The sequence below is a fragment of the Onychostoma macrolepis genome, chromosome 13, assembly GCF_012432095.1.
Source record: "Onychostoma macrolepis isolate SWU-2019 chromosome 13, ASM1243209v1, whole genome shotgun sequence".
Lineage (NCBI taxonomy): Eukaryota > Metazoa > Chordata > Actinopteri > Cypriniformes > Cyprinidae > Onychostoma > Onychostoma macrolepis.
Genome location: NC_081167.1, coordinates 13,022,824 through 13,046,343, shown reverse-complemented (window position 1 = coordinate 13,046,343; position 23,520 = coordinate 13,022,824). Strand labels below are relative to the sequence as shown.

Below are 23,520 nucleotides of genomic sequence, written 5' to 3'. Positions count from 1 at the left end.
CTGGAAGAAACCATTGGCGCTTTGGTCATGGATGTGTCATAGTTATGTTGTACAGATTAGGCTTAGGGGTTCAGTACATATTCTGTGCCATTGATATTTGTTCATAAAATGTTGAGTTTAGAGCTGCTGCACTTTCATTAAGTGAGTGTGATTTGTTCATTGTGTATTATAAATTGTCTCCCTTCTAAGGGATATGTTTAAGGTGCTGCTCTGACTCTAGTCATTGTTGCTGTTTGTCCCTGACTTTGCCTCTCGCCCCTGAAGGACAAAATGACATGTATCTTGCTTAACGAGGGAGCCTGTAGTGTTCCTGACTGTCAGGACAGTGATCCTGATACTGAGCTATGGCTACAGACTGATTGGACAGCTCTGTCAGTTCTTAAGGTTGAAGACAGCGGCAGTGACCACCCTTCTCCCCTCAGGCTGGCTCTCTGCCACCAGCCGGCCAGTCTCTGGACATTAGACTCACTTTGCAGGGGAACACAGAATTACAGGAGCTCTCTACTCTAGCCCTTTTTATTTTTCCTTTAGTACACTGTTGCTGGGATCATTTGAAGAGTTTATTTGCAAAAACAGATAACTCTGTTTTTAACCATTTTCACAAATCAAGTTTTTTCATTGTGTATTCCAATTAATCTCAATCAAACTGCATTTGGGTTATTTTGATTTGGTAAAAAATAACTAAAAAAATACTAGCTTAATAACACAATACAAACACAATACAAACATGATAACATAAAAAAAAAAAAAAAAAAACAGATATCTGTTTTTGCAAATAAACTCTTCAGTTGTTAAGCTTGACCGCTTCAGTCTTAACAGGAAAGAAATGATCACTTTCTGTAAATTATAAATAGATACGTTATTATTATTATTATTATTATCATTATTTTACTTTATTTATTTATTTATTTTCACTTTCCCAGGAGCAAGTTGGCTGTAAAGGGCATGTATTGTATTACAAATATGGGCATATATAAGAAATAAATATGTAAATAAATGCAATGTAGTAATAATAATAATAATAATATAAGCTTATATAGTATTAATATTTGTTTTTGTTATTATTATTATTATTATTATTATTATTATTAAATTATTTCACTTTAGCAATAGGAAGCTGGCTGTAAAGGGCATGTATTATATTACAAATATGGGCATATATAATAAATATATAAATAAATTAATTGAATATGTAAATGTAAGCTATTAATAATAATATAAATATAATTACTGCTTATCTAATATTGATTTATTATTAGTACTAGTATTATGTAAGCTTTTATACATTTATACATATTATTTAATTTTTATATTATTTTAATTTATTATTTATAATTACATAATTTATATATTTCTATATTTATTTAATATATGTTCATATATAATTTAATACATGCCCTTTACAGCCAAAGCGCTCCTGGTAAAGTGAAATCACTTTTTGCTGTAAGGTCTTGGATGACTAGAGTTTTGCATCAGGGAAGTTTGTCCTTTGAGGAGGATTCTGGGTAGGGTGATTAGGACAGTGAGGAACGAGGAGGAATATTTGCCAGTCACAGGCCCATGGCTAATGGCTCACTGAGGGATAGATGTCCGCATCACAGAGGACAGCCAGAACCAGTGGCTCCATGAGCAACTGTCTTGAGCCCACTAATTTTGATTGACTGCTGTTAATATATTGAAATTTATGTTAATGTCTGTGCTTGGTTGACAGTGATGTGTCTTTTATTGATGTCAGTGTGCCATCTTATATTTATTGTTAGATTTGTCTTTGCATCAAAGAGTAAAGCATTCAGGATTTCAAATGAGTAGTATCTCTGTTTGATCTAATACATCTATTCCAAATAGATACAATAGTTTTTGCAATTCTTTTTTTTTTTTCAAAGAATTATATTGGTTAGGGGAAACACTCACCGATTCTATAAGGCCATGTGTTAAGGTAAATTCCCATGGTATGACATGGTAATCCCAATAGGAGTGTTCAATCAGTTCAATCAGATTTATAGCTATCACAATAAACAATTCAATTAATATAGTTTTTTTTTTGGTCTAAATTTAGGCCTTTTAATGCTAAACAACATAGCAATTTGTTACATATAATACAGCTGATGTGTGATGTTGTATATGCACTACTGTGAGTAAGATTTGTATTTTTGCTCACAAAGGTTCCATTTATTAAACCGTAATGTGAAATATTATTACAAATTAAAATAACTGTCTTCTATTTTAAAATAAGCTGAATTGTCAACAGTCCTCAGTGCCACATGATTTTTCAGAAATAGTTTGGTGCTCAAAAAACATTTATTATCAATGTTGAGTACAGTGCTGCTGAAATGCTTCCTTTTTGAGTAGAACGTTCAATAGAACAGCATTTTAAAAAAATCCTTTGTAACGTTATGTCTTTACTGTCACTTTTGATGAATTTAATACATCCTTGCAGAATGAAAGTATTTATTTTTATAATAACATGGAACATTCAATCATAAATTGTATTAAATTACATATGTTATAAAAACACTTTTCTTATTTATAATAAGAGATTTTGGCATCTATGGTATGAGTATATCAGACATGCTAGCTTACTATGAATACTTTCTTGCATTTAACATAAAGTTTCCAGAAGAACGGACATGAATACTGCAGTGTCACTCCCAATCCGGCTAGTGCTGATTGATCTGTGGCAGCCAAGCATGAGATCAAGCATGCGGGCCGCTTGAAAGTTTTCATTGCCTTAAACCCAGATGCCAAATCCCCATTTGTCAATTTCTAATCTAATGGTCTCTTGTGATGTCAGAACAACTGGAAGCAATCCCCACCAGTGAAGTTTTTAACATGCTGCACATTTCATGCCTCATTTACTTGTGTTTGGCTGTTTTAGGTCGTAGTTTATAGCCCTTGGAGTACAGAAAAAGAAAATGCAAGCAACATCAAAACATGAAAACCTCAATTCCACATCTGCATATATGAAGCAGGCTTCCAATGAAACTGGTCTTGAAAATTAGGATATGGAAACCTCTGGGATATCCTTTTAATGGGCTGCACTTGCGTGTTTTGAATTGCTAGTTCCAGTCCACAGTGTAAACCATCAAATCTCCACAATATTCTTGGTTAAGGTTCTTGAGTTTAAGGCTTGGACACTATATATTCAAAACCTGCATGTTTTCCTGCACGCTACACAGGAAAACATCCTGTAACCTGGCCTGCTGACACTTTCTGCTGCAGTTCTTTGGGTGTTTAAGGCAGGAAGGGGAGTTGAGGGGGTGACGAACATCTGCCACCAGTTTGACGTGAGTGGCTGTGAGGTTTTGCTCTTTTCAGAGTTGTCTGGTGGTGGCAGCAGCTTGAATGTGCTGTTAACTGCGCCTCCACACACTTCCTCAGGCACAGAGCCTGAGACTGACGGCCTTTGACACCTGCCATTTTGGCCCTTTTCTAGGCAAAAAAATGTCATAGTGTTTAGACTTGGCATTGGCCTGATATCTGATGATTGTTTTTTTTTTTTCTGTTTTGGGAATCCCTTCGGTCAGCTGGTTCTGAGTAATTGGCCAACATAGTTTTATATTTTATATATTGTTTTTTATTTACTTATTTTTTTTTAAAATAAGAATGTCTAAATAATAAATAATAAGAATGTCTAAATAATAAATTTCTTAAATAAGAATTTTTTTGTTTCTGCTAACATGAAAGAAAAAGACAGGCTTTAGTAAATTTTGCACATTAGATTATGATATGTGGTGATGTACTTAAATTAAATTGTTAGTTTAAAACTGTACAGTATTTTGCTATTATTCTGTATGTCCTTTAGTGACCGTTTAAATAAGTAGAACTTATTTATTTATATAGATAGTGTTTTTTTCACATCTACCCTAAGTTACCCTACCCTAAGTTTGGGGCCAATTTTTAAAAATGAATACTTTTGTTCCACAATGATGCATTAAATTGATCAAAAATAACAGTAAAACATTTGTAACATTACGAAAAATTTCTATTTCAAATAAATACTGTTCTTTTGCACTTTCTACTCATCAAATAATCATTAAGAACATATCAGTTTCCACAAAAATATTAAGCAGCACAATGTTTAAAATGGAAGTTATGTTAAATTGTAATAATATTCCACAATATTACCATTTTATTGTACTTTAGTGTTCTAGTAAATGCAGCCTTTATGAGCATAAGAGATTTCACTCCTTTTTTTTTTTTTTTTTTTTAAATCTTTCTGAACCTAGAATTTTTTTTTGATTAGTAACATGTATCTTGCGTAGGATAAATGCATAATAATACATTTATTCATAGAGAATTTGTGTTATTCTATTAAAAAAAAAAAAAGAAGTAAACAAAGAGTTCCACATTTTTGTCCTAAAAAGCTAATTGTATGAGAAAAGTTGAATTGAAAATTCTTAAGTGGTATGTAATTTTTTTTTTTTTTTACAACTTGACAGAGTAAATTGTATTTTTGTAATTTTTTTTTTAAATTATAAAACACAGAAAAACAATTTACTCTGTCCAGTTGTCAAAAAAATCACATGAACTGTAGTGCTAATTCACCTAATAATGTACAGAAAAACACTTTCATTGTGTGCAATGTTGAATTTCCCTGACTTTGATAGATTTTTATTTTGTCCAAATTTAACCAGTATTATCAAGAACAGTGGACTTCAATCCACTGCTGTGACGATATCTCTTCACCCTGCAGACAGATCTGATGAATGCGTTTAATTAAAACATGTGTTTAGGGGGCAAGTATCAAAGTATGTATCCATCTCTTGGTGTCACCCGGTGGTCATGGACATCGGAAGGGAGAGATGGACCAGCCTGGAGGATGATGACAAATACTGAGAATACCACTGTTACTTACAGTTAGAGGGGCCCCGGCTGTGACTTTGCCCAGAGACTCTCATAGAGACATGATAGTCCCCAAAGTGTGAGTGTATTTGGGTGTGAGTAACTGAGTGAGTGACTGTCAGACCTCAAGGGTCATCAAGTCATCTTCAGCACTTGCAGGCAGGTTTTGTCTTTGTTCTTATGTCTTGGTGTCCACTCGAGCTGGGCCTTCTGCTGCCTGCCCTTTTGCAAGTTCAACCGTGCTCTTAATGAAGAGAAGTGGTTGGTGAATGCCATGTGTATCTGTGTCAGAATGGTTCAGAGCTTGTACCCATTAACCCTCGCAGCCTTTTTGATTTATTTAAACATGATAGGTTCCACTGTTTTTCAGTGTCCAATACCTGCTCTCCTATTTGGTCTTTTTGCTGGTGGAAAGAATTGAGAAACTACAATTACTTGTGTACATCCCTAGTCGAGACAAATGAAACGCCACTATATAATAATGCTGCTGCTGATGATAATAATATATTAGAAACTATTATATTACAAACATCATATAATTATAATTATTTTAATTATCATATATTTGAATAGTTTCTAGTTATACTTTCTAGTGAATGTTTGCACCTCTTGGCAAGGCATTGTCTCTTTGTTCATGATTACTGGTCTGAAAGAAACATTTAGATAGCTTTTCATCCTTTAATTTAATAAATGACAATTGGTTTATTTAGGCTATGTGGTTTATTCATCGTAAATATTGTGTAATTTAATATTTATCTAGTTTTATATTTATATAATTACGTTTTATTTGAATGTTTATAAAGGTTGGCATGTGTTTCTTCCTTAATTTGTTAATAATCCTACTAATATCCTGCTCCATCTTGACCCCAAGGTCATATGCCAGGGCTTGTTAGTACCGTCGTCATGGCTATGTGTCAGCTATGGGAGGGAGAGGGAGGAGGGGGAAGGGTCTGGGAAAATGAGGCCACCAGTCAAACTGGAGGTCCGTGTCACAAAGCCTCTGCATCCTGTCATGAGCATGATGACACTAATTGGCAAAGTTACCCAAGGAGCCCTTAGGCACCAATAAAGAGGCAGCAAATGTAATGGAGGCTGCAGTGGTGATCTGCCCTAATTTGTAGGGTCATTCTGTAACAGTGGTGATAATCATGTGCAGACGACATTTATCCCTGCTTATGTTTTCAGAGAGAGGTCAGTTTAATTAACAACCAGACAGTTGAGAAGGAAAGAACTCATACATGGTTTTTATCATTTAAATAACATTTATATTGTTTGTTAAATTTCATAATGATATGGTAATATTAATATAATTTCTCTTAAATTAATGCATTATTATTATTTTTATTAAAAAGTTGCATGCACTAGTCAGTTTTCCAGCAGGAGCCTTTAAAATCTATTTTGAGTTTGTCAAAAATGCTATAGCGACAAGCACGTTTGCCATTATGTCCTCTAGATGGCAGTATTGACCCATGATTTCAGTTATTCCTTGGCCTATTAGATTACCAGAACATTGTATTACACAAAAAAAAGTTTTATGTAATGTAGTAATAATAATAATAATAATAATAAACTTAGTTTGTAAATGTTTGTTTTGTTTTTTTTGTATTAATCTTAGTAATGTGTTTGTAGTTTAATGGCTAAACAGATCTGGGCTTGTTCAGGTAGAGATAACCTTACCACTGTAAATATAACTGAAAGCACTCTAACACCTTTGAGTCTATGTGGGCGACACCCCAACTCCAACTCCTCCTCCAGTGGGACTGACTTTGCAATCAGTATACTATAATTCACTTTAAGTGGCAAGCAGCACAATACACGCTTGTGAAACTGTGTTGAGAGAGAGATTGAATCTAGTTGACATCTAGTTAAGAATCACTTATCTAGTCACAACTAGGTGCACAGTACTTGAAAAGATGTCAGTGCTTTGCTAAATCTGAGAAAAAAAAGAAAGAAAAGATTATAAAAATGTAAAATATTTGGTCAGTAGATTTTATATAGCTAATAGATTCATATGTTTTTTTGCGGTACTAAAAAATTCCTCAGAATATGTGTACATATTGTACACGTTTGGATGGCACTTGTAACAGAATATACAGTGTGTGCCAGACATCACATAGGCTATCTCTCTTTTTTGTCATTAGTTTAAGAAAAAATCTTATATAATATAGAACAGAAATGGCTGTTCTTATTTATTCTTATTCAATTTTCCATTGAAAGCAAATCTCTTATGAATTTGACTTCCATGCATTGATGTTTACTCTAAACTTCGGTGTCTGCAGTCTCAACTACAAGCTTTTTATGAAAATGTATTTAAATGGACTCTTTGGTCTGTCGCCTCGTAGACGTACTGAGGGAGCTTCATAAGTTCACTGGGGTCTTCATGAGGTTACCGCTCTGATTTCCTTGGAAATGTGCTTCAGTGTGTCTCTGTTGTTTCAGTATAACAGATGAAGCAGGAGCGTCCATCTACAGTGTGAGTCCAGAGGCTGTTAAAGAGATGCCTGACATGGATCCCAACTTAAGGAGTGCAGGTGATTTACATATTCCTTCTTTTTATGCTTTCAGAACTAGTGATCGACCATAATGTTTTTTTGTTTGTTTGTTTTTGTTTTGTTTTTTTTAATGTAATGCCTAAATTGAGAGGACACCAAATATGTGCATAATGCAATTTAATGGTTATGAATGAGACAACCATAAAGTCTGAAATCAAAGACACTTATTAAAAAAAAACGTACACTTATTTTTTTAGTACTTACCCATTATCAACTGTTGATAAGGCTGTCGGCAGATTTTAAAATTTTGGGCATTAATCGGCAAGTCTGGCAGTGCTAACAGTCTTAAAAAAATTAAAATAATAATATTACATAAAAATACAGTATTATTGAAAAAAATATTGAAAAGACTATTAAAAAATAAAATATTATACAAGTTAAAAAAAATTAAAGAGGACAAAAATATCTAAAAAATATATTAATATTATAAAAAGATATTATAATAACAAATGTAATAATCCAAGGAAATAAACGCATTTGTCAAAATCTAAAAAAGAGAAAAATAAGATCTAAATGTTAAAGAACCACAATATTTTGACAATAGTTATTGACCCTGTAATGGTAAAGATGGTTTCGGATTTTGCAATGAGATGGCTTAGGATTTTGCAAACGTACAACCTTGAATGTCAAAGCTTTTATATTTTCCAGTGCCAAGAATCCAAGTCTCCAGTCGCACTGGCCTTAACTGTCAGTCCAACTCAGCTCCCACTCAACCAGACCTTTACTTGCCATTTCAGTCAACCCTGTCTCCTTAGTCTGAAACAGACTCCTTGTTTCCTTTAGGCCACATTCATATCTCCAGTTGTCAATACATGGATTTCAGAAGCAGTGACAGTACCTTTGGAAATAGTCTTTCACAGTCTATCAAACCATTTCGATTCACTTCTCTCTATATCTGTCATACCCATTAGATATCTTTCTGTGAAACAGAACTTTCTGTAAAAAGGTTTGCCTGTGTTTAGACCACACAAGCACCCTCTCTACTCTTCCAAAAATAAAAAAGCAAGGCGAAAAGTTTGGAAATCTCTCAAACGTTCTCAAAAACAGGATCTGAGAATTATACCAGACTTCCTCTATAAAAGCAGTAAATCAGTATGGGATTAATCATAAATTTTCCTCTGGTCAAGTGCAAGAGCAAACTAGGGAGCTATATTTATCGCTTTTATGAAAGGCGTAAGAAATTGGGCTGTCCTTTGTGGGATGTGTGTAAATGTGTGTAGTGTTTTGTGTTTCATGCATTAACACTGCTACATTACTAGCATATAAATAATTCAATAATGTCTATTGTTTTATTGGATTTTTATGTTAATGAATTAGTTTTTCTGACTAGTTTCTAAAGATTTCAGAATTAGATGTTTTTGCAGCTTGGTTTCAATCAATGGTATTTTTAGACTTGAGAGGATATATATATATATATATATATATATATATATATATATATATATACATACACACACACACACACACATATATACACACACACATATATAATATATATTTTTTGTTTTAAAATTATGATATGTCCTGCAAAAATGACTTGCTCATTATGACTCCTGCTCTAACCCACAAAGGTGCTCATGCTTTGAGGACAATTTTTTTGTAGAGGTGGTCAGCTCTGTGTAAAGATCAAGGTGGATGTGCTGGCTGAAGTAGGTGACTGTGGAACGAGGTTTTGAGGTGGCTTTCTGGAGCGTGATCGCCAAGCCTCACTCGCTGCGTCTCCACATTGAACTCTGTGGGAAATTGCTGCCTGTAATAATATTTGGAAAGGGATGGAGTTTCAGCTCAGGCCTTGTACAGCGCACACAAAAGCACTTCTCTCCACTCTCTGTAATGTGGAGGTTGTGCTTGGGCAGAAAACCACGCAATGTCTCACATTCTGTCCTGTGTTTTCTGTCTGAGTCGCTCTCTTTCTCACTCTGACTCTCGCACATATGGTCGAGCAAAGATGAAAATCTGACTTTCATTTGCTGACCTTCAACAAGACTAGATAAAGCTAATGGGACAAGTGTGCCAAACTGCTTATGTTCATTTCATTTTATAATATTGTGTTTGGCTGGTCACATTTCCTGGGATAAGTTAGATTCGAGTTTTTCTGAATTGGGTTTTTATTTGTCTTTAATTGAGTTCTTATTTGACCAGACCTCTCTTAGTTGGCCCATGTCTTTGCCTGTCTTCGACAATTTACTAGGAAAAGGGGATTCATAAGCGAGTGTGTCTATTATTGGGCCCGTTTCTCTCTTTCTCTCTGACAGATGTGATGGCATATTCATCTGTAGCTTGGTCTGTTAAATGATCTTTTCATTTGTTCACAGTTTTTCTGTAGATTATTTCAGCCTTAATTGAGCTGTTTTTGCTTTATTGAAAACTTTACACTTTTTAAAGCATTTGCTGACAGATTGTAAATAATAACAATGACAATCAACCGTAATAATTGGAAAGTAATATTTGTATATGAATTGGAATATGATAGGTCTTTTTTTGCATACATTTAACCATATGTGGTCACATTTAAATTGACTGCTGAGTAGTTGTGTCAGGGTTCTGGAGGGAGGACTCAAAAGCAGAGGGAGTGTAAACAGGTTTATTTGACACAATGAGTGACAGGACAAGAGATGGTGTGGAGGGGAGTGTACTAGAGCTGCGCGGATGAGCTCAAACGTCACCCGAATTTTCACCGGAATGCCACTGTATCTGTCACTGCAACTTCCCGAACAGGCGAACACACAAAAATGAAATCTGTGTGTCTGTCTGCCTGATGAAAAAATTAATTTAAGACACGTTCATATTTTAGAGAATATTTGCATCACTAATGATTTCTCTCATCCACCCGCAATTAATTAGAATGTATTTTTTTATAACATGACCCACCCGACCCGCGGATTACCCGCAGATACAACCACCATCCGCGCATCACTAGAGTGCACACAGTCCAGACAAAAGGCAGAGAAAGACTCGTTGACCGGCAGGCTGTGAGAACGACACACAGTTCATCCCAAGACGGCAGTTCGCTAGAGAGCAGTGATAGCAGCGCAGCTGGAGGTAGCAGCGGAGGCCTGACAGGATCGAGAGGCGCAGCCACTCCACACTAGAGATCTTACTGGCACAGCCTAGGTTCAGCTGCGAGGCAGATCAAGGGGGCAGACCAGGAGCACAGCCTACAGGACAGGATAGGACAAGACTAGTGCCAGACAGGAGACAAAATAAACAAACAAACAAACCCTGCCTAGTAGAAGTCTCAGAATAACTGAGGGTAGACGAGCTGGCAAACACAGAGACGATAGCACACATGCAAGGTAGATCAGTGAACTGACAACACAAGAGAGAAAAGGGAGAACACTATAAAAGGGACAGAGAACAGGTGAGAACACTCAGACAAACAAGGACTAAACAAGGGGGTGTGGCAACGGGAAACAGGCCAAAGGGAGCACATGGCAGACGACAAAGACGGAGCCATGTGCTCAAACACAAAAACAAACAAGGAAACATTAAACAGTGACAAAATAGACAGGGCTCTCAAATCCCTGACAGCGCTAAACGGGAAATCAGGAGCCCTTCTTGGGCTTACCAGGAGATCAATAGCCCCTCCTGGGCAGACTTATCTCGGGAACACTGGAAGGCGCTCTTGAGGAGCCGGCACTGGGACTGCGAACTCGGGGGCTGGAGCCAACTCGGGAACCACCCTCTCAGGAGCGGGTTCGGGGATTGCTCCTTCTGGAGCGGGCTCAGGAACCACTCTACTAGGAGCAGATTTAGAATCAACCTCCTGTATAGGTGGCTCTGGAGGCTTACCCTCAGGAATCTTGTACTCAGTGGACACAGCAAGGGTGGTGAGAATCTCCCTTGTGGACTTGATTAGGTTGGCAAGAGATTCAAAGAAGGCCTCAGCGGGCATGACAATGGGCTGCATAGTAACTCCATGGCCGTGAATGGGAGAGCAGGGTGCTCGGAGATGGCCTCCGTGGCCATAACGGGCTGAATGAGAGCCGCTGGAATAGCCTTTGTGGCCAACAGAGTGAGAGTTAGGCAGTTCAGGAATGGCCTCTGTGGACACAACTTGACTAACAGGAATGCTTGTTGACTTCACAACAAGCAGGACCATCTTTAGACTTGACTAGCGGGAATGACTTCCGTGGATGCAACTGGGAAAACAGGCTGCTTAGAACTGGCCTCCATGGCCGGAACAGGCAAAACGAAAGCCTCTGCGTCGGCCTCTGTGGCCATGACAGGAGAAGCAGCCAGCTTAGGGAGAGCCTCTGTGGACATGACTGACAGGAACATTCTTAGACTTGACATGACTGGCAAAACAGGATTCAAAAACATGGCTTCAGTGGATCTAACAGGAAGGGCATTAGACTGCACAGCACGGGCCACTTTCCTCCTCTCCTGATGGATAGAAACTACATAGTTGACCGCCTCTGTAGTATCTGTAGCTAACTCGGCCAACACAGGCGGAGAGGTAGTGATCTTGCAAGTCTCAGTGGAGACAGGAATTGGCCTGGCAGAATGTGACAGGTTGGGAACAGACCTTGGGGACTGAGGGACAACATTAGACGTGACTGATTCTTGAATAACAGGAGTGCACTCAGTTGACTCTGGGAAGACAGTGGTTGACTTGATAGACTTAGAGGTGTCTGGTGCAAACTTCATTGAGTAATGACTGTGGTTGACAACTTGTTCCTGGATAACGGTAGTGAAGGTGACCGATTCAGGGATTACAGAAGTTGACTCTGGCTTAGAATTGACTGGATAGCTGCCATCTTGGAAATGACCGGGGCAGGGTTGACAGGCACGGGAATGACTGGAGCGGACTTAACTGGCTCCGGAGTGACTGAAACGGGCTTGACTGGCTTTGCAGTGACTGGATCTGGCATGACTGGAGTGGATTTGACTGGGTCAAAGATGACTGAAGTGGTCATGCCTGGCTCTGGAGTGACTGGAACATCACTCTTGACTATCTCTGGGAAAGTTGAGGTCGATTCAACAGACTCAGAAATAACTGAGACTGACTTAAATGTCTGGGAGATGACATCAGTTGACTTGACTGGTTCAAGGGAAACATGAGCGATCCCAGAAAACCCAGGGGTGACTGGGAAGGTATCAGAGTCATGAATGGATGCAGCCGACTAAAGAGCCCTCTTCATTCTTGCCCTTCGCTTCAGAGTAGGAGTCAGAAGAGGATCTTAGTCTTGACTTGCCAAGGGAAGTGGGTCAGGGTGGTTGCTGCATGCTGGGTTAGGTGGAGGAGGCATTCCCCACTGGATGCGATGACCCAGATACCTTGAAAAGTCCCAGAAATTCAAAATCTTGAGGTTCTCTAACTCCCACTAAGTCACAGGATCATCCAAGCAGGCATTGAAAATGTCTTTGAGGGTGGTATCATCATAATCAAGCCCCCTTGACATCGTCCAGAAAAACTGGGTAAAAACACCTATATCCCAGCCTTGTTGGCGAAGGTTAGCCAGACCTTGATGGCAAGCCAGTCTCTCCCGGGCATTAGCAGGTGGCAGGACCTTGATACTCATTCTGCGGAGTCCAGTGCTGGTCAGGTCATTCTGTCAGGGTTGTGGAGGGAGGACTCAAAAGCGGAGGGAGTGCAAACAGGTTTATTTGACACAATGACTGACAGGACAAGAGATGGTGAGGAGGGGAGTGCACAGTCCTGACGAAAAGCAGGGAAAGACTCGTTGACCGGCAGGCTGTGAGAACAACACACAGAGTTCAGTCCAAGATGGCAGTTCACTAGAGAGCGGCGATGGCAGTGCAACTGGAGGTAGCAGACCAGGAGCACAGCCTACAGGGCAGGACAAGACTAGTGACAGACAGGAGACAAAATAAACAAACTACTAGGCAGGGAAGTCTCAGAATAACTGGGGGTAGACAAGCTGGCAAACACAAAGATGATAGCGCGCACACACAAGGTAGATCAATGAACTGACAGTACAAGAGGGAAAGGGAGAACACTATAAAGGGACAGAGAACACGAGGAACAGGTGGGAACACTCAGACAAACAAGAAGAGTACGAGAGGGACAGGTGACGACACTCAGACAAATAAGGAGAGAACGAGAGGGACAGGTGACGACACTCAGACAAACAAGGACTAAACAAGGGGGCGTAGCAACGGAAAACCGGGAGGCAGGACGAAGGGAGCACATGGCAGACAACAACAAAGACAGAGCCATGTGCTCAAACAAAACAAACAAGGAAACATTAAAGTGACAAAACAGACAGGACAGACAGGGCTGTCAGGGGACATCCCTGAAAAGTTGTGTATGAAAGCTTGTTTACACCACAGGATTAAACAAACAAATAAATAAAGGTAATTGCAATTTTTTTTAATCCAACAGCTCTGACTTTTTTCTCACAATTCTCAGATTTATGTGCTCTATTATAAAAAATTCTTAATTCAATTGTGATATAAAAAGTCGCAATTTCCATTTTTTATTTTATTCTGTGGTGGAAACGGGCTTCCATAGTTGTGTGTTACAAACGCTGATATTTCAGTAAATGCAAATCTTATTTATTAATATAATATGTTAAGCTGTGATTAGTGCATTGCATTCCACACAAGCTTTTGCATGATTTAAATAGTCTCTCATTTGCATAGATCTATGCTCATGTGAGGCTAATTTATTCTTAATTAAGTCTGTGGGTTTATTAAAGTGTAAATATTGTTGTTCTCTTGAGACATTCGTTATTATATTTGAGCATTAACTACCCATAATGGTGAGATGATTTCTTCTTGTATTCTTTTCATTGTCCTCAGTGTCCATTGGGAGGCGTGTTCAGGACCCTTTAGCGGAGCTCATTAAGATCGACCCCAAACACATTGGTATCGGAACTTATCAGGTTAGTCACATGACATTCAATCTCATTAGAAACTAGTTTTGTGCATCTCATCTTCAAAACCATGCTAATAATGGGTTGGTAGTTTGTTATACAAGTGGTTTTACTTCAGTAATGTTTATTGTGTTTTTATTAAACACTGCCAACAGTTGAGTGTCCTCTCACATAATGCTGTGTACATGATGTTGTGTCTGGCTCTGCTCTTGATCCAGTGAAATGTTCAAAGTAATTGTAGGCGCATTCCCAACTTTCTAAGCCAGGCTCTGATTTTTAGTTTTGAGTAATAGCAGTTTCAAACAGAAGTCAGCTGGACTAGAGAGCTAATCCTGTCTCTGACTGTTTGCTTTTGCAGTCTCATATTATGAGTAATCCATTTTTCTCCTGAAATTAATTCTACTATGATTCCCAGTAGCATCATATGTTGACTCAAGGCTGGGCCTGATTTGTATTTTTTCCTTCTCGCTCTTACTTTTCATCTTTCTATTTTTCTCAAGCTGTCCTGCATGCTTGATTTCTCTCTCCTGCCCTCTGCTGCTCTTTTTTTTTTCTTTCTTTCTTTTTTTTTTTTTAAATATCAGGACATTTAACTATGCAGAAACTCTTATTGAAATAAATTCTGTATATACACACTACCAGTTTCCACAAAGATATTAAGCAGCACAACACTTTTTAGCATTTATAATGATAAGAAATGTGTTTGAGCACCAAATCAGCGTATTAGAATGATTTCTGAAGGATCATGTCACACTGGAGTTAGTCCACTGCAACCTTGGACCCATATTCCAAATAAAGAGAGGAAAGAACATCTTTCGTCTTTGCAAAAGGATCAATATCACATATCACATGCTTCTCGCTGCCAACTTTTTGACCCAAAAAACATATGCACATGTGCTGATGCACACAGGTTTAGGTTAGCAGAGTATCAGGGTCACCTCGCCTTGCCCCTGCACAGTGTGAGTGTTGTCTAGTGTGCATCACAGCGACCCCCTGCACGTCTGTCAGCACTTACCGTTTATTTACCCTGCCACATAATCTGAGCAACACATGATGCCTCTCCACCGCATTGACATGCTGAGTGATAAGTGTGTTTGTGTATGAGGGAGGGATTGTACATATATATATATATGTATGTGTGTGTGTGTGTGTGCGTGTGCGTGTGTGTGTTTAATAGACAGAAAGAATGGATCATGTATCTTATTTCTTAACTTGAGTATCTCAAGTAGGGCTATAAGCACTATAAGGGGGTGCTATTGTATACCCACTTTCCTTAACCTTGAAAAATTTTGAGTGATGGGAAAAAGGTGTTTTACCTGTAAATTGTGGAGTAAAGTTTGCCTTTAGTGGTTATCTCAGTTTAGAACTCACTTATTTTGTGTGTGTGTGTGTGTGTGTGTGTGTAAGATGTTTTATAAATTACATAACTCATAAATTCCAATGAATGATTAGGGAGGGTTAATAAAATTACAAAGATTACATTAGATTAGGGTTGCACTGATATAGAAATTCTGTCTGGTACCAAGAAGCTATAATTAATATCAGTGTTATTGCTAATTAATTTTAACACTACTTTAATTTAAAAAAAAAAAAACACACTAAAAACTAAAATCAGTTGTTTTAAATGCTACAAATAGTAGTAATATAGTATGAAAATGGATGTTTATTTTGAGATTTACTAATTGTTAGTACTAATTATTGGTGTTTTTAAAGATGAACTTAAGTGAAATGTAGTTGACGGAATCAACAATATACATGTAAATATATGTGAATGAGCATGTACAATTAAATAACATAATATTGGCCTGGTTTCATAGACAGGGTTTAGACTAAACCAGGATTAGGCCATAGTTCAATTAGGACATTTAAGTAATTTTTATAAACGTGCCTTAGAAAAAACATTACTGGTGTGCAATTTGAGACAAAATAAAGGCACTGATATATTTCAAGATATGTTTCTTTTAGTTGAAACAGCTCAGACTTAGATTTTAGTCTGGGATTAGGTTTAAGCCTTGTCTGTGAAACTGGGGGTACATTTCACAACATATATAAATCCAACAGAGACAATACAGATAGATAAAATATGATTGATATGTTACAGATATAGTGTATATCTCCAAATAAATTATAAAATGTTATATAAATAAAAAATAATTCGGTAACACTTTAGTATAGGGACCAATTCTCACTATTAACTAGTTGCTTTATTATTACTAATTGCTATTAGCATAACTATTAATAACATATTAGCTGTTTATTAGTACTTATAAATATTCTGCATGACCATATTCTACATCACTAATCATACCAAATGCATAAACTTAGCAACTACCTTACTAACTATTAATAAGCAGCAAATTAGAAGTTTATTGAGGCAAAAGTCGTAGTTAATGGTTTGTTAATAGCGAGAATTGGACCTTAAAATAAAGTGTAACCAGTAATTCTATGAAGAATTTATTGTATGAAATACAGTAACATTATGAAGTGGGTGGAAGCTTTTGCTGCTGAGCTGAACTTGAATCGCTCTCTTAAAAACGTCACCTTCATAACACTTTTGATTGCACATCGCTCTCTATTGTTACTTGTTTTGTCCTGACATTCCATTTAGTCAAAGTGGGTGGGACCTCTAAAGTTAAGGTTTATATAGTTAACTGTCAATCACTGAGACATAGGTGGAGAGTGTTCAGGTTTCCCAACTGCTTAAAGGTCCCATAGGGCACATTTTACCATTTTACCCAGCTGTGAGAGAAAACACAGTACACACCCCCGGATATTAAGGAAACTGTCACTCTCCTTGATGCACTTTCCCGTGTGTTTTTCAAGTCCAAACATTTAAACCAGCAATAAACCCTTTATTTATTATTTATTTAACCATTCTTTATTATTACATTATGTTAATCAGTGTTTATAAAAGTTTTTTTCTGAACGCCTGCAGAAATATGCATATGTTAGGTTGCACTTTAATTTTGAATTACAAAATAGGTTACATTTGAATGTTTGTTCACACAAAGACCACTATTGATCACACAGATGAAGCTTTAGTATATAGTCTTGTTTTCGCACTGTTTATTGCATGTTCAGAACGCCAATAAACAATCTCTTTGAAAAAGAAAAAAAAAAAAGTTTTCGATGAAGGTTGTGTGTGAAAAAGCACCGGTGATGTCACTCCTGAAGGCTTTCTCTATTTAATGGGCCTGCTGAGACTGTTCCCTCAGGGTAAAACGGAAGAGAGTGAATGGTATTGACTGACAGGAGGCTGATTGACGATGATTGATAGCTGAGTCCATTTTTGCGTGGGAAAAAGGAAAAGTTATGCGCTCTGCTGAACACCTTCTTTCATTCTGATCATGTCTGATCTAGCTGTGTATTTGCATGATAAATCTTTAACTTATATGACTTTTAATTAATTTTCTCTCCTGGGTAAAGTCTGCAAGAATTATTCTTATGGCTGTTCACATTTGTAGCAAACTTCTGAAAGAAGACTAACACCAGTGTTGTTTCTCATGACTTTAGTGGGTGAGTCCAGTAGTGCAGTGTGCGTGGGTGCAGCTCTCGTTCTGTTTGACAGGTGTTTACTGACTCCAGACCTGGTCTCCAGGCTTCACCTGAGGTAAAGGAAAGATGGAGCAGAGTGTAGGTGAGAAAAGTGTCAGAATTAGTCGTTAAAATGTCAGCCCACTGCCAGGAAACTGCATCATCTGACTTGCTGCCAGAATGCTTTTTAGAATTCATGCACGATGTTTTTTTAGTGGAGCAAAGCAAGCTTTGAATAATTCTAATATAAAAATAGTGTTTTTAATGCCTCGAAAAGTCATGAAAATTTCTGTAGTGAATCTGTATTTATTTTTTCTATTAATGCTTTATGCTAAAACATTTCATTGACAAAATTTTGAGCTTGTATAGAGATTTGTTATTTACTTTTTTGTAGTCAATGCTTTAATGCTGTCAAATTAGTTCACACACTGATCTGACTGATTCATTAGCAAACCAGAATCATAATGAAAAATCTTCCCCCGTACTTACAAATGACTGAAAAGATCCTGGAAAAGTCCTGGGAAAAGTTTGAATTAAGTTTATCAAAAGTGACAGTAAAGACATTTATAATGCTACAAAAGGTTATATTTCAAATATGTGTTTTTTTATACTTTTTATTTATTAACCATTTCTGACAAATATAAAAAAAAAAAATGTTAAAAGAATAAACAGTTATTTTTCCTATATTTTTGGTCAAATAAAGACAGGCATTATTTGCATAAGAGATTAAAAACTCCCAAACTTTTGAACGTTAATATACAGTATGTCCAAAACAAGTGCAATATGAATTACTTGCTGGTGAATTGGGTTGAATCACAATTATTTAAAAATTCTTTTTCCATAGTCACAATTGACTAAAGAAGGTCATGGAAAAGTCCTGGAAAATTCGATGGTGAATATACAGTTTTCTGTTGACGTCTATAATGAATCTGTCAGATGGGCTCAAACGGCATCAGAAAAACAAAGTTCTCTCAAATGACTGGAAACATGGAAATTCATTGGTCAGTAAGCGTAGGAACACTGCGCAGAAGTATTTAATACTTATTGCAAGATTTTAGGATGTGTGAGATTCTTTCATTGGTAACTTACATCTACATGACCTTGCAGGTAACACAAGACTGCACATTTAAAAATCTTATGTCATAGGTAGAAATTGTAGCCTGTTTTAAGGGTGATTTAACATAACTTCTGCTCTGTCAGGCCTCGTCATTTTTACACTACTGTCAGGACATCTTTAGCCATTTTTAGATGACATATTTGGAGCTTTTGTGTTTTGCTGAAAACATAGGTCTCTGGTTACGCAGGAGGCAGAGGTTTGGGAGGTATGTAAAGGGATCTCCCCAGTCAAACATCTTTGTGTGTTCAGCTCTCTCTGGGAAGTGTGTTTTCAGAGCCTGCAGCTGGTTAGATCTGCATTGGGTCATGAGGGCGGGGAAAGGAGAGAAGAACTGATTGACATCTCAGAGTGGCAGCTTTTCGTAAAAAAAAACCCTGTTAAATGGGCTGAGTGTGGACAGACACACTTTGTTCTGGCGCTGGGGCCTGTCCAAGCCAAACAGGACCTCGCACCTGAATTTAATCCCGTGGTTTGTGTGAGCCTGTGTGTTTTTGTGCATACGTGTGTGCATGACTTGGGTCGGAGACCTCGGCGTGGCTCTGCTGGGCTTGGTGAGGCAATGTAATTGTGTATTTGTGTTACCACTGGCCCGTCCCCTGCTCTATACCTGGCATGTTGGGGTTCGGGATATGTGTCTGTTCAAACAGAGGGCAGGTTTAAAAACTATGTGAACTCCCACCACATTTCTTCACCTATTCCCCAATGCTTTAATTGAGTTTTGGTTGTTTTGTCTTCAGGGTTACCACACCACTAAGCCATGTCAGAGCTCAGCTGTCAGCCGCTCTTCCTACTGTGAGCGAGGACCAGAGAGTGCGGCTCGTGTGCGTTTGAAGACAGATGGAAAGCTTAATATCGGCTTTAGGCGAGCTTGGTCTTTCTCAGGCCCTGCTGGAGATGTTGGTTTGATTCTTAACGTATGCTCTACCAGATGCAGCTCAGTTTTACACTCGCTAATCGAAATGGTTATGCAGTCTTAGATATATCCAGTAGGATTGACAGGAGATTGGAGAGATGAAAGCTGAAGCCTTTTTCAACAGCTACTACTGGAAACATTCAACGTGTCTAGGTTGATATCTCAAATATGACCGCAACAATTTCAGCCCATGTTTACTTTCTTGTTCAGCTTTGTTCAATTTGTCCGCAGTGATTGAAGTGTTTTTCAATCCTTAAAGGGATAGTTCATGCAAAAAAGAAAATTCTTTTATTATTTGCTGACCCTTATGCAGTGTAGGGGAGTAACTAGTTACATGTAGAATCAGAATCAGAAGAGCTTTATTACCAAGTATGTTTACACACACAAGGAATTTGACTTGACGACTGGAGCTTCCATTGTAGAAGAAAGTACAGACATAGTGCAGACATACATAGGAATAACACAGTAGGGATCGAATATAACGGAATTACGTAATTTAATTACAAAATAAATATAACTGTAATGTGTTATGTATTATAGTTACTGAGAAAAATTGTAACGATTACAAAAGGGGTTACATCTGAATATTTTCACACATTCAGTTTTGATTGATTTCTTAAAATATGAGACGCCAAAGTTTCAGGAGTTTAGGACACAGAATTAGACACTTATTTATAAGCTATAACAGTTATGCTTATTTGATAACTGTTTTATTTCATATTTGGGTTTATGCTTTATTTTTTAAGATCAACTGCATGCATGCAAAGACATTGTTAGATGCCAGCGTTTCCTGTCACAGCAATGCAAGGATTAGATTTTTTTCTCATAACTATTAAACTGTCTAATGATTTTAAATCCGTATTTAACCTTAGAATGATCTCAAAGTAAAAAGAAGTGCTAAAGTCTGATTCTGTGGTGGTGGCTGTGCTTTAAAATAACATTTTTATAATCTTAATTCAAGTGATGAAGGATTTTGAAAGTCTGACAGTAATCAGTGTTGAGTACTACTGTAAGGTTAGCCCAGTTTGGTTTAAATGTTTCAAAATTATTAATAGTTGAAAACATTCATTAGAAATGTAGAAAAGTACTCAAAAAGCAATCAAATGTAATCAGTTACATTACTTTAATAAAGGGTAACACTTTATTTTAAGGTGTCCGTGTTACACACACTTGTTACATATACTTTTATAATATACTATTATAATAATAAATTATGCATAATTACATGCAAGTAACCCTAAACCAAACACTATTCTTAACCCTAATCATATAGTAAGTACATGTAGTTAATTAATATTACTCAGTACTTAAATGTATAATTACATTGAAACAAAGACACCGTAAAATAAAGTGTTACCTAATTAATTAATTGAAATAGTTACCCTACTTATTACATTTTAAATAGGGTAACATTTCCAAAGTAACCCTCCCAACACTGCCCTTATGTCATTCCTTTCTTCTGCAGAACACAGAAGATGTTTTGAAGAATGTTGGTAACCAAACTGTTTTGATGACCATTGACTTCCATTGTATGGACAAAAACCACATTTCTGAAAATATCTTTATTTTTTCCACAGAAGAAAGTCATACTGGTTTGGAATGACATGAGGGTGGGTAAATGATGCCAGAATTTTCATTTTTGGATGAACTATCATTTTAATTCACTCTTTACTGACCTTGCATTGCCAGACGGCCCGACAGTCGATACAGATCATTGGCTGTTCTCTTGTTCAATCATATACCATTCATTAGACTTTTTCTCCCAGTACATGAGCACTAATATCGCAGTGGTGGCGTCCCGCCTCGTAAATTAGTGTACCCTAGCACATAGCTTTCTGGAACAGCCTTTAAAAATAGATCTAGGGGGGTCATGATGATTGATGGCTTTCTAATGAGTGTGCATTCCATCAGCAGAGCTCCAAACTGCCCGCAGGCGACACTTTTTGGGTGTCTTCCTCTATCAGCCTGCTCAAGGACTGTGAGAATTTTCGCTCCATCCGCGCTCAAGGCGGTTTATACAGTCGACCGGCTGCCAAGTACTCAAAAGCTAACCTTAGGGTTTGGGAGCAGCTACATGGGAACCTGTCCACACACTTCTCAGGTTGCATCCGGCTATTATGTGGCAGCAGGTTTTTGTACGTTAAAAATAAAGAGTTGTTTGTTGTGAGAAGTACCTCGAGCGTGCACTGATTTATTGATTATCAGCAAGCTGTCAGTGATTGTAGCATTAAAATCTGTTTGTGTACAATAGTGAATGTGTTGATAAGTCTGATGAGTGACTGTTTTGAAATCACCATAAGCATCATATGGGAAAATGGCATTAAACGTTTTGAATAAACGAGGATCATTAGGAATGATTGGGCTGCCGTTGAAGATCTCAGCTTCTGCCTTCAGGCTTCGATGTTTATTTTTTAGTTTTCATGTTTCATTTCAACACATGTGTTCCAGTAGTGTACATATATTTCTCACCTCTCTAAGGTTACAAAGGAAATGTGTGAGAGATTTTGACAGAATATTACAGCCAGTGGTGTTCTCCCACATGAAGGCTGTTTTTGTGCAATAAATATTTTTGGAGGTCTAATATTACAGTTGTTTTTCCAGCATTTGTGTATCACTGACTAGATTTAGGAGGTGATACTAAAATAACATTCATTCTTTTTTGACTATTGGCAAGTTGCAGTGAACCGCAATAACCACTAGAGGTGATATTACAAAAGAGTGCAGGATTTCTGAAAGCCTCAAGACAGATCTTTCATTTTTTACACTCACAATACTCCCAGGGGATGTCTAGTGCTGAGATCTCAATGCCGCTACTGTTTTTTAAAACCATTACTAATTAAGTTAACTAGAAGTTTAAGAAAATGCACAACCTGGTGCAGTGTTATGATGATAAAGTGTGATTCTCTTCCAGTCTGTGATGAATGATTTTCTGTCTTTGCTTGGATAAGATTACTCCATTGTATACGGCTAGACAGTATATGTTATCACACAGATATCCTTGTTCCAGTGGCAGTCATCCGGATCCTGTCAGGTCAAAACACACATTCTGCTCTTTGCCATAACCCGCATAGCTCAGCCAATTCATCCTAGCAGTCACTCAATATCTCAGTCATCCTTAACCCACTGAGATGTTACCATTGTGCTGGTCTAAACAATTTCTATTTATCTTCATTCAGTCATATCTAATAGGACACTATTCCATCACTCTATTTGTCAACGAAGAACTAAGCATTAAAACCTCATCTCCATTGCACTGCAATACTTATACATGGGGCACCCTCCTTGCAGGAGTCCATATTTATTTTATTTTATTTATTATTTTATTTTATTTTATTTTATTTTATTTTATTTTATTTTATTTTATTTTATTTTATTTTATTTTATTTTATTTTATTTTATTTTACATTTTTTAATTTACTCTGTTTGTCAACAAAGAAGTGAGCATTAAAACCTCATCACCATTTTACTGCAAGAAAACATGGTTCCTTGAAGTCATACTTAAATATGAGGTACCCTACCTCCCTACCTGCAGGAGCCCAAATTTAATTTAATTTTACATTTAATTAAATTGAACAAACTCTGTTTGTTAACGAAGAACTGAGCATTAAAATCTCAATTCCACTGCACCGCAAGAATATTATTATTATTTTTTTTTACCTGTTTATTAATATTTAAATCAACCCATGCACAAAATGATTTCAGCCATCAAAGAAGAGGAAA

General features: G+C 37.2%; 1 protein-coding gene across 1 annotated transcript in view; it reads left to right on the top strand.

The window, feature by feature from the left end:
* Positions 1 to 23,520, top strand: part of srbd1 (S1 RNA binding domain 1) — a 113,792-nt gene that overhangs the window by 16,608 nt on the left and 73,664 nt on the right. Inside the window, exons 15-16 of the mRNA XM_058795612.1 lie at positions 7,282 to 7,373; positions 14,163 to 14,245. Of these exons, the coding sequence (XP_058651595.1) occupies positions 7,282 to 7,373; positions 14,163 to 14,245 (175 nt within the window). The remainder of the gene's footprint in view (positions 1 to 7,281; positions 7,374 to 14,162; positions 14,246 to 23,520) is intronic.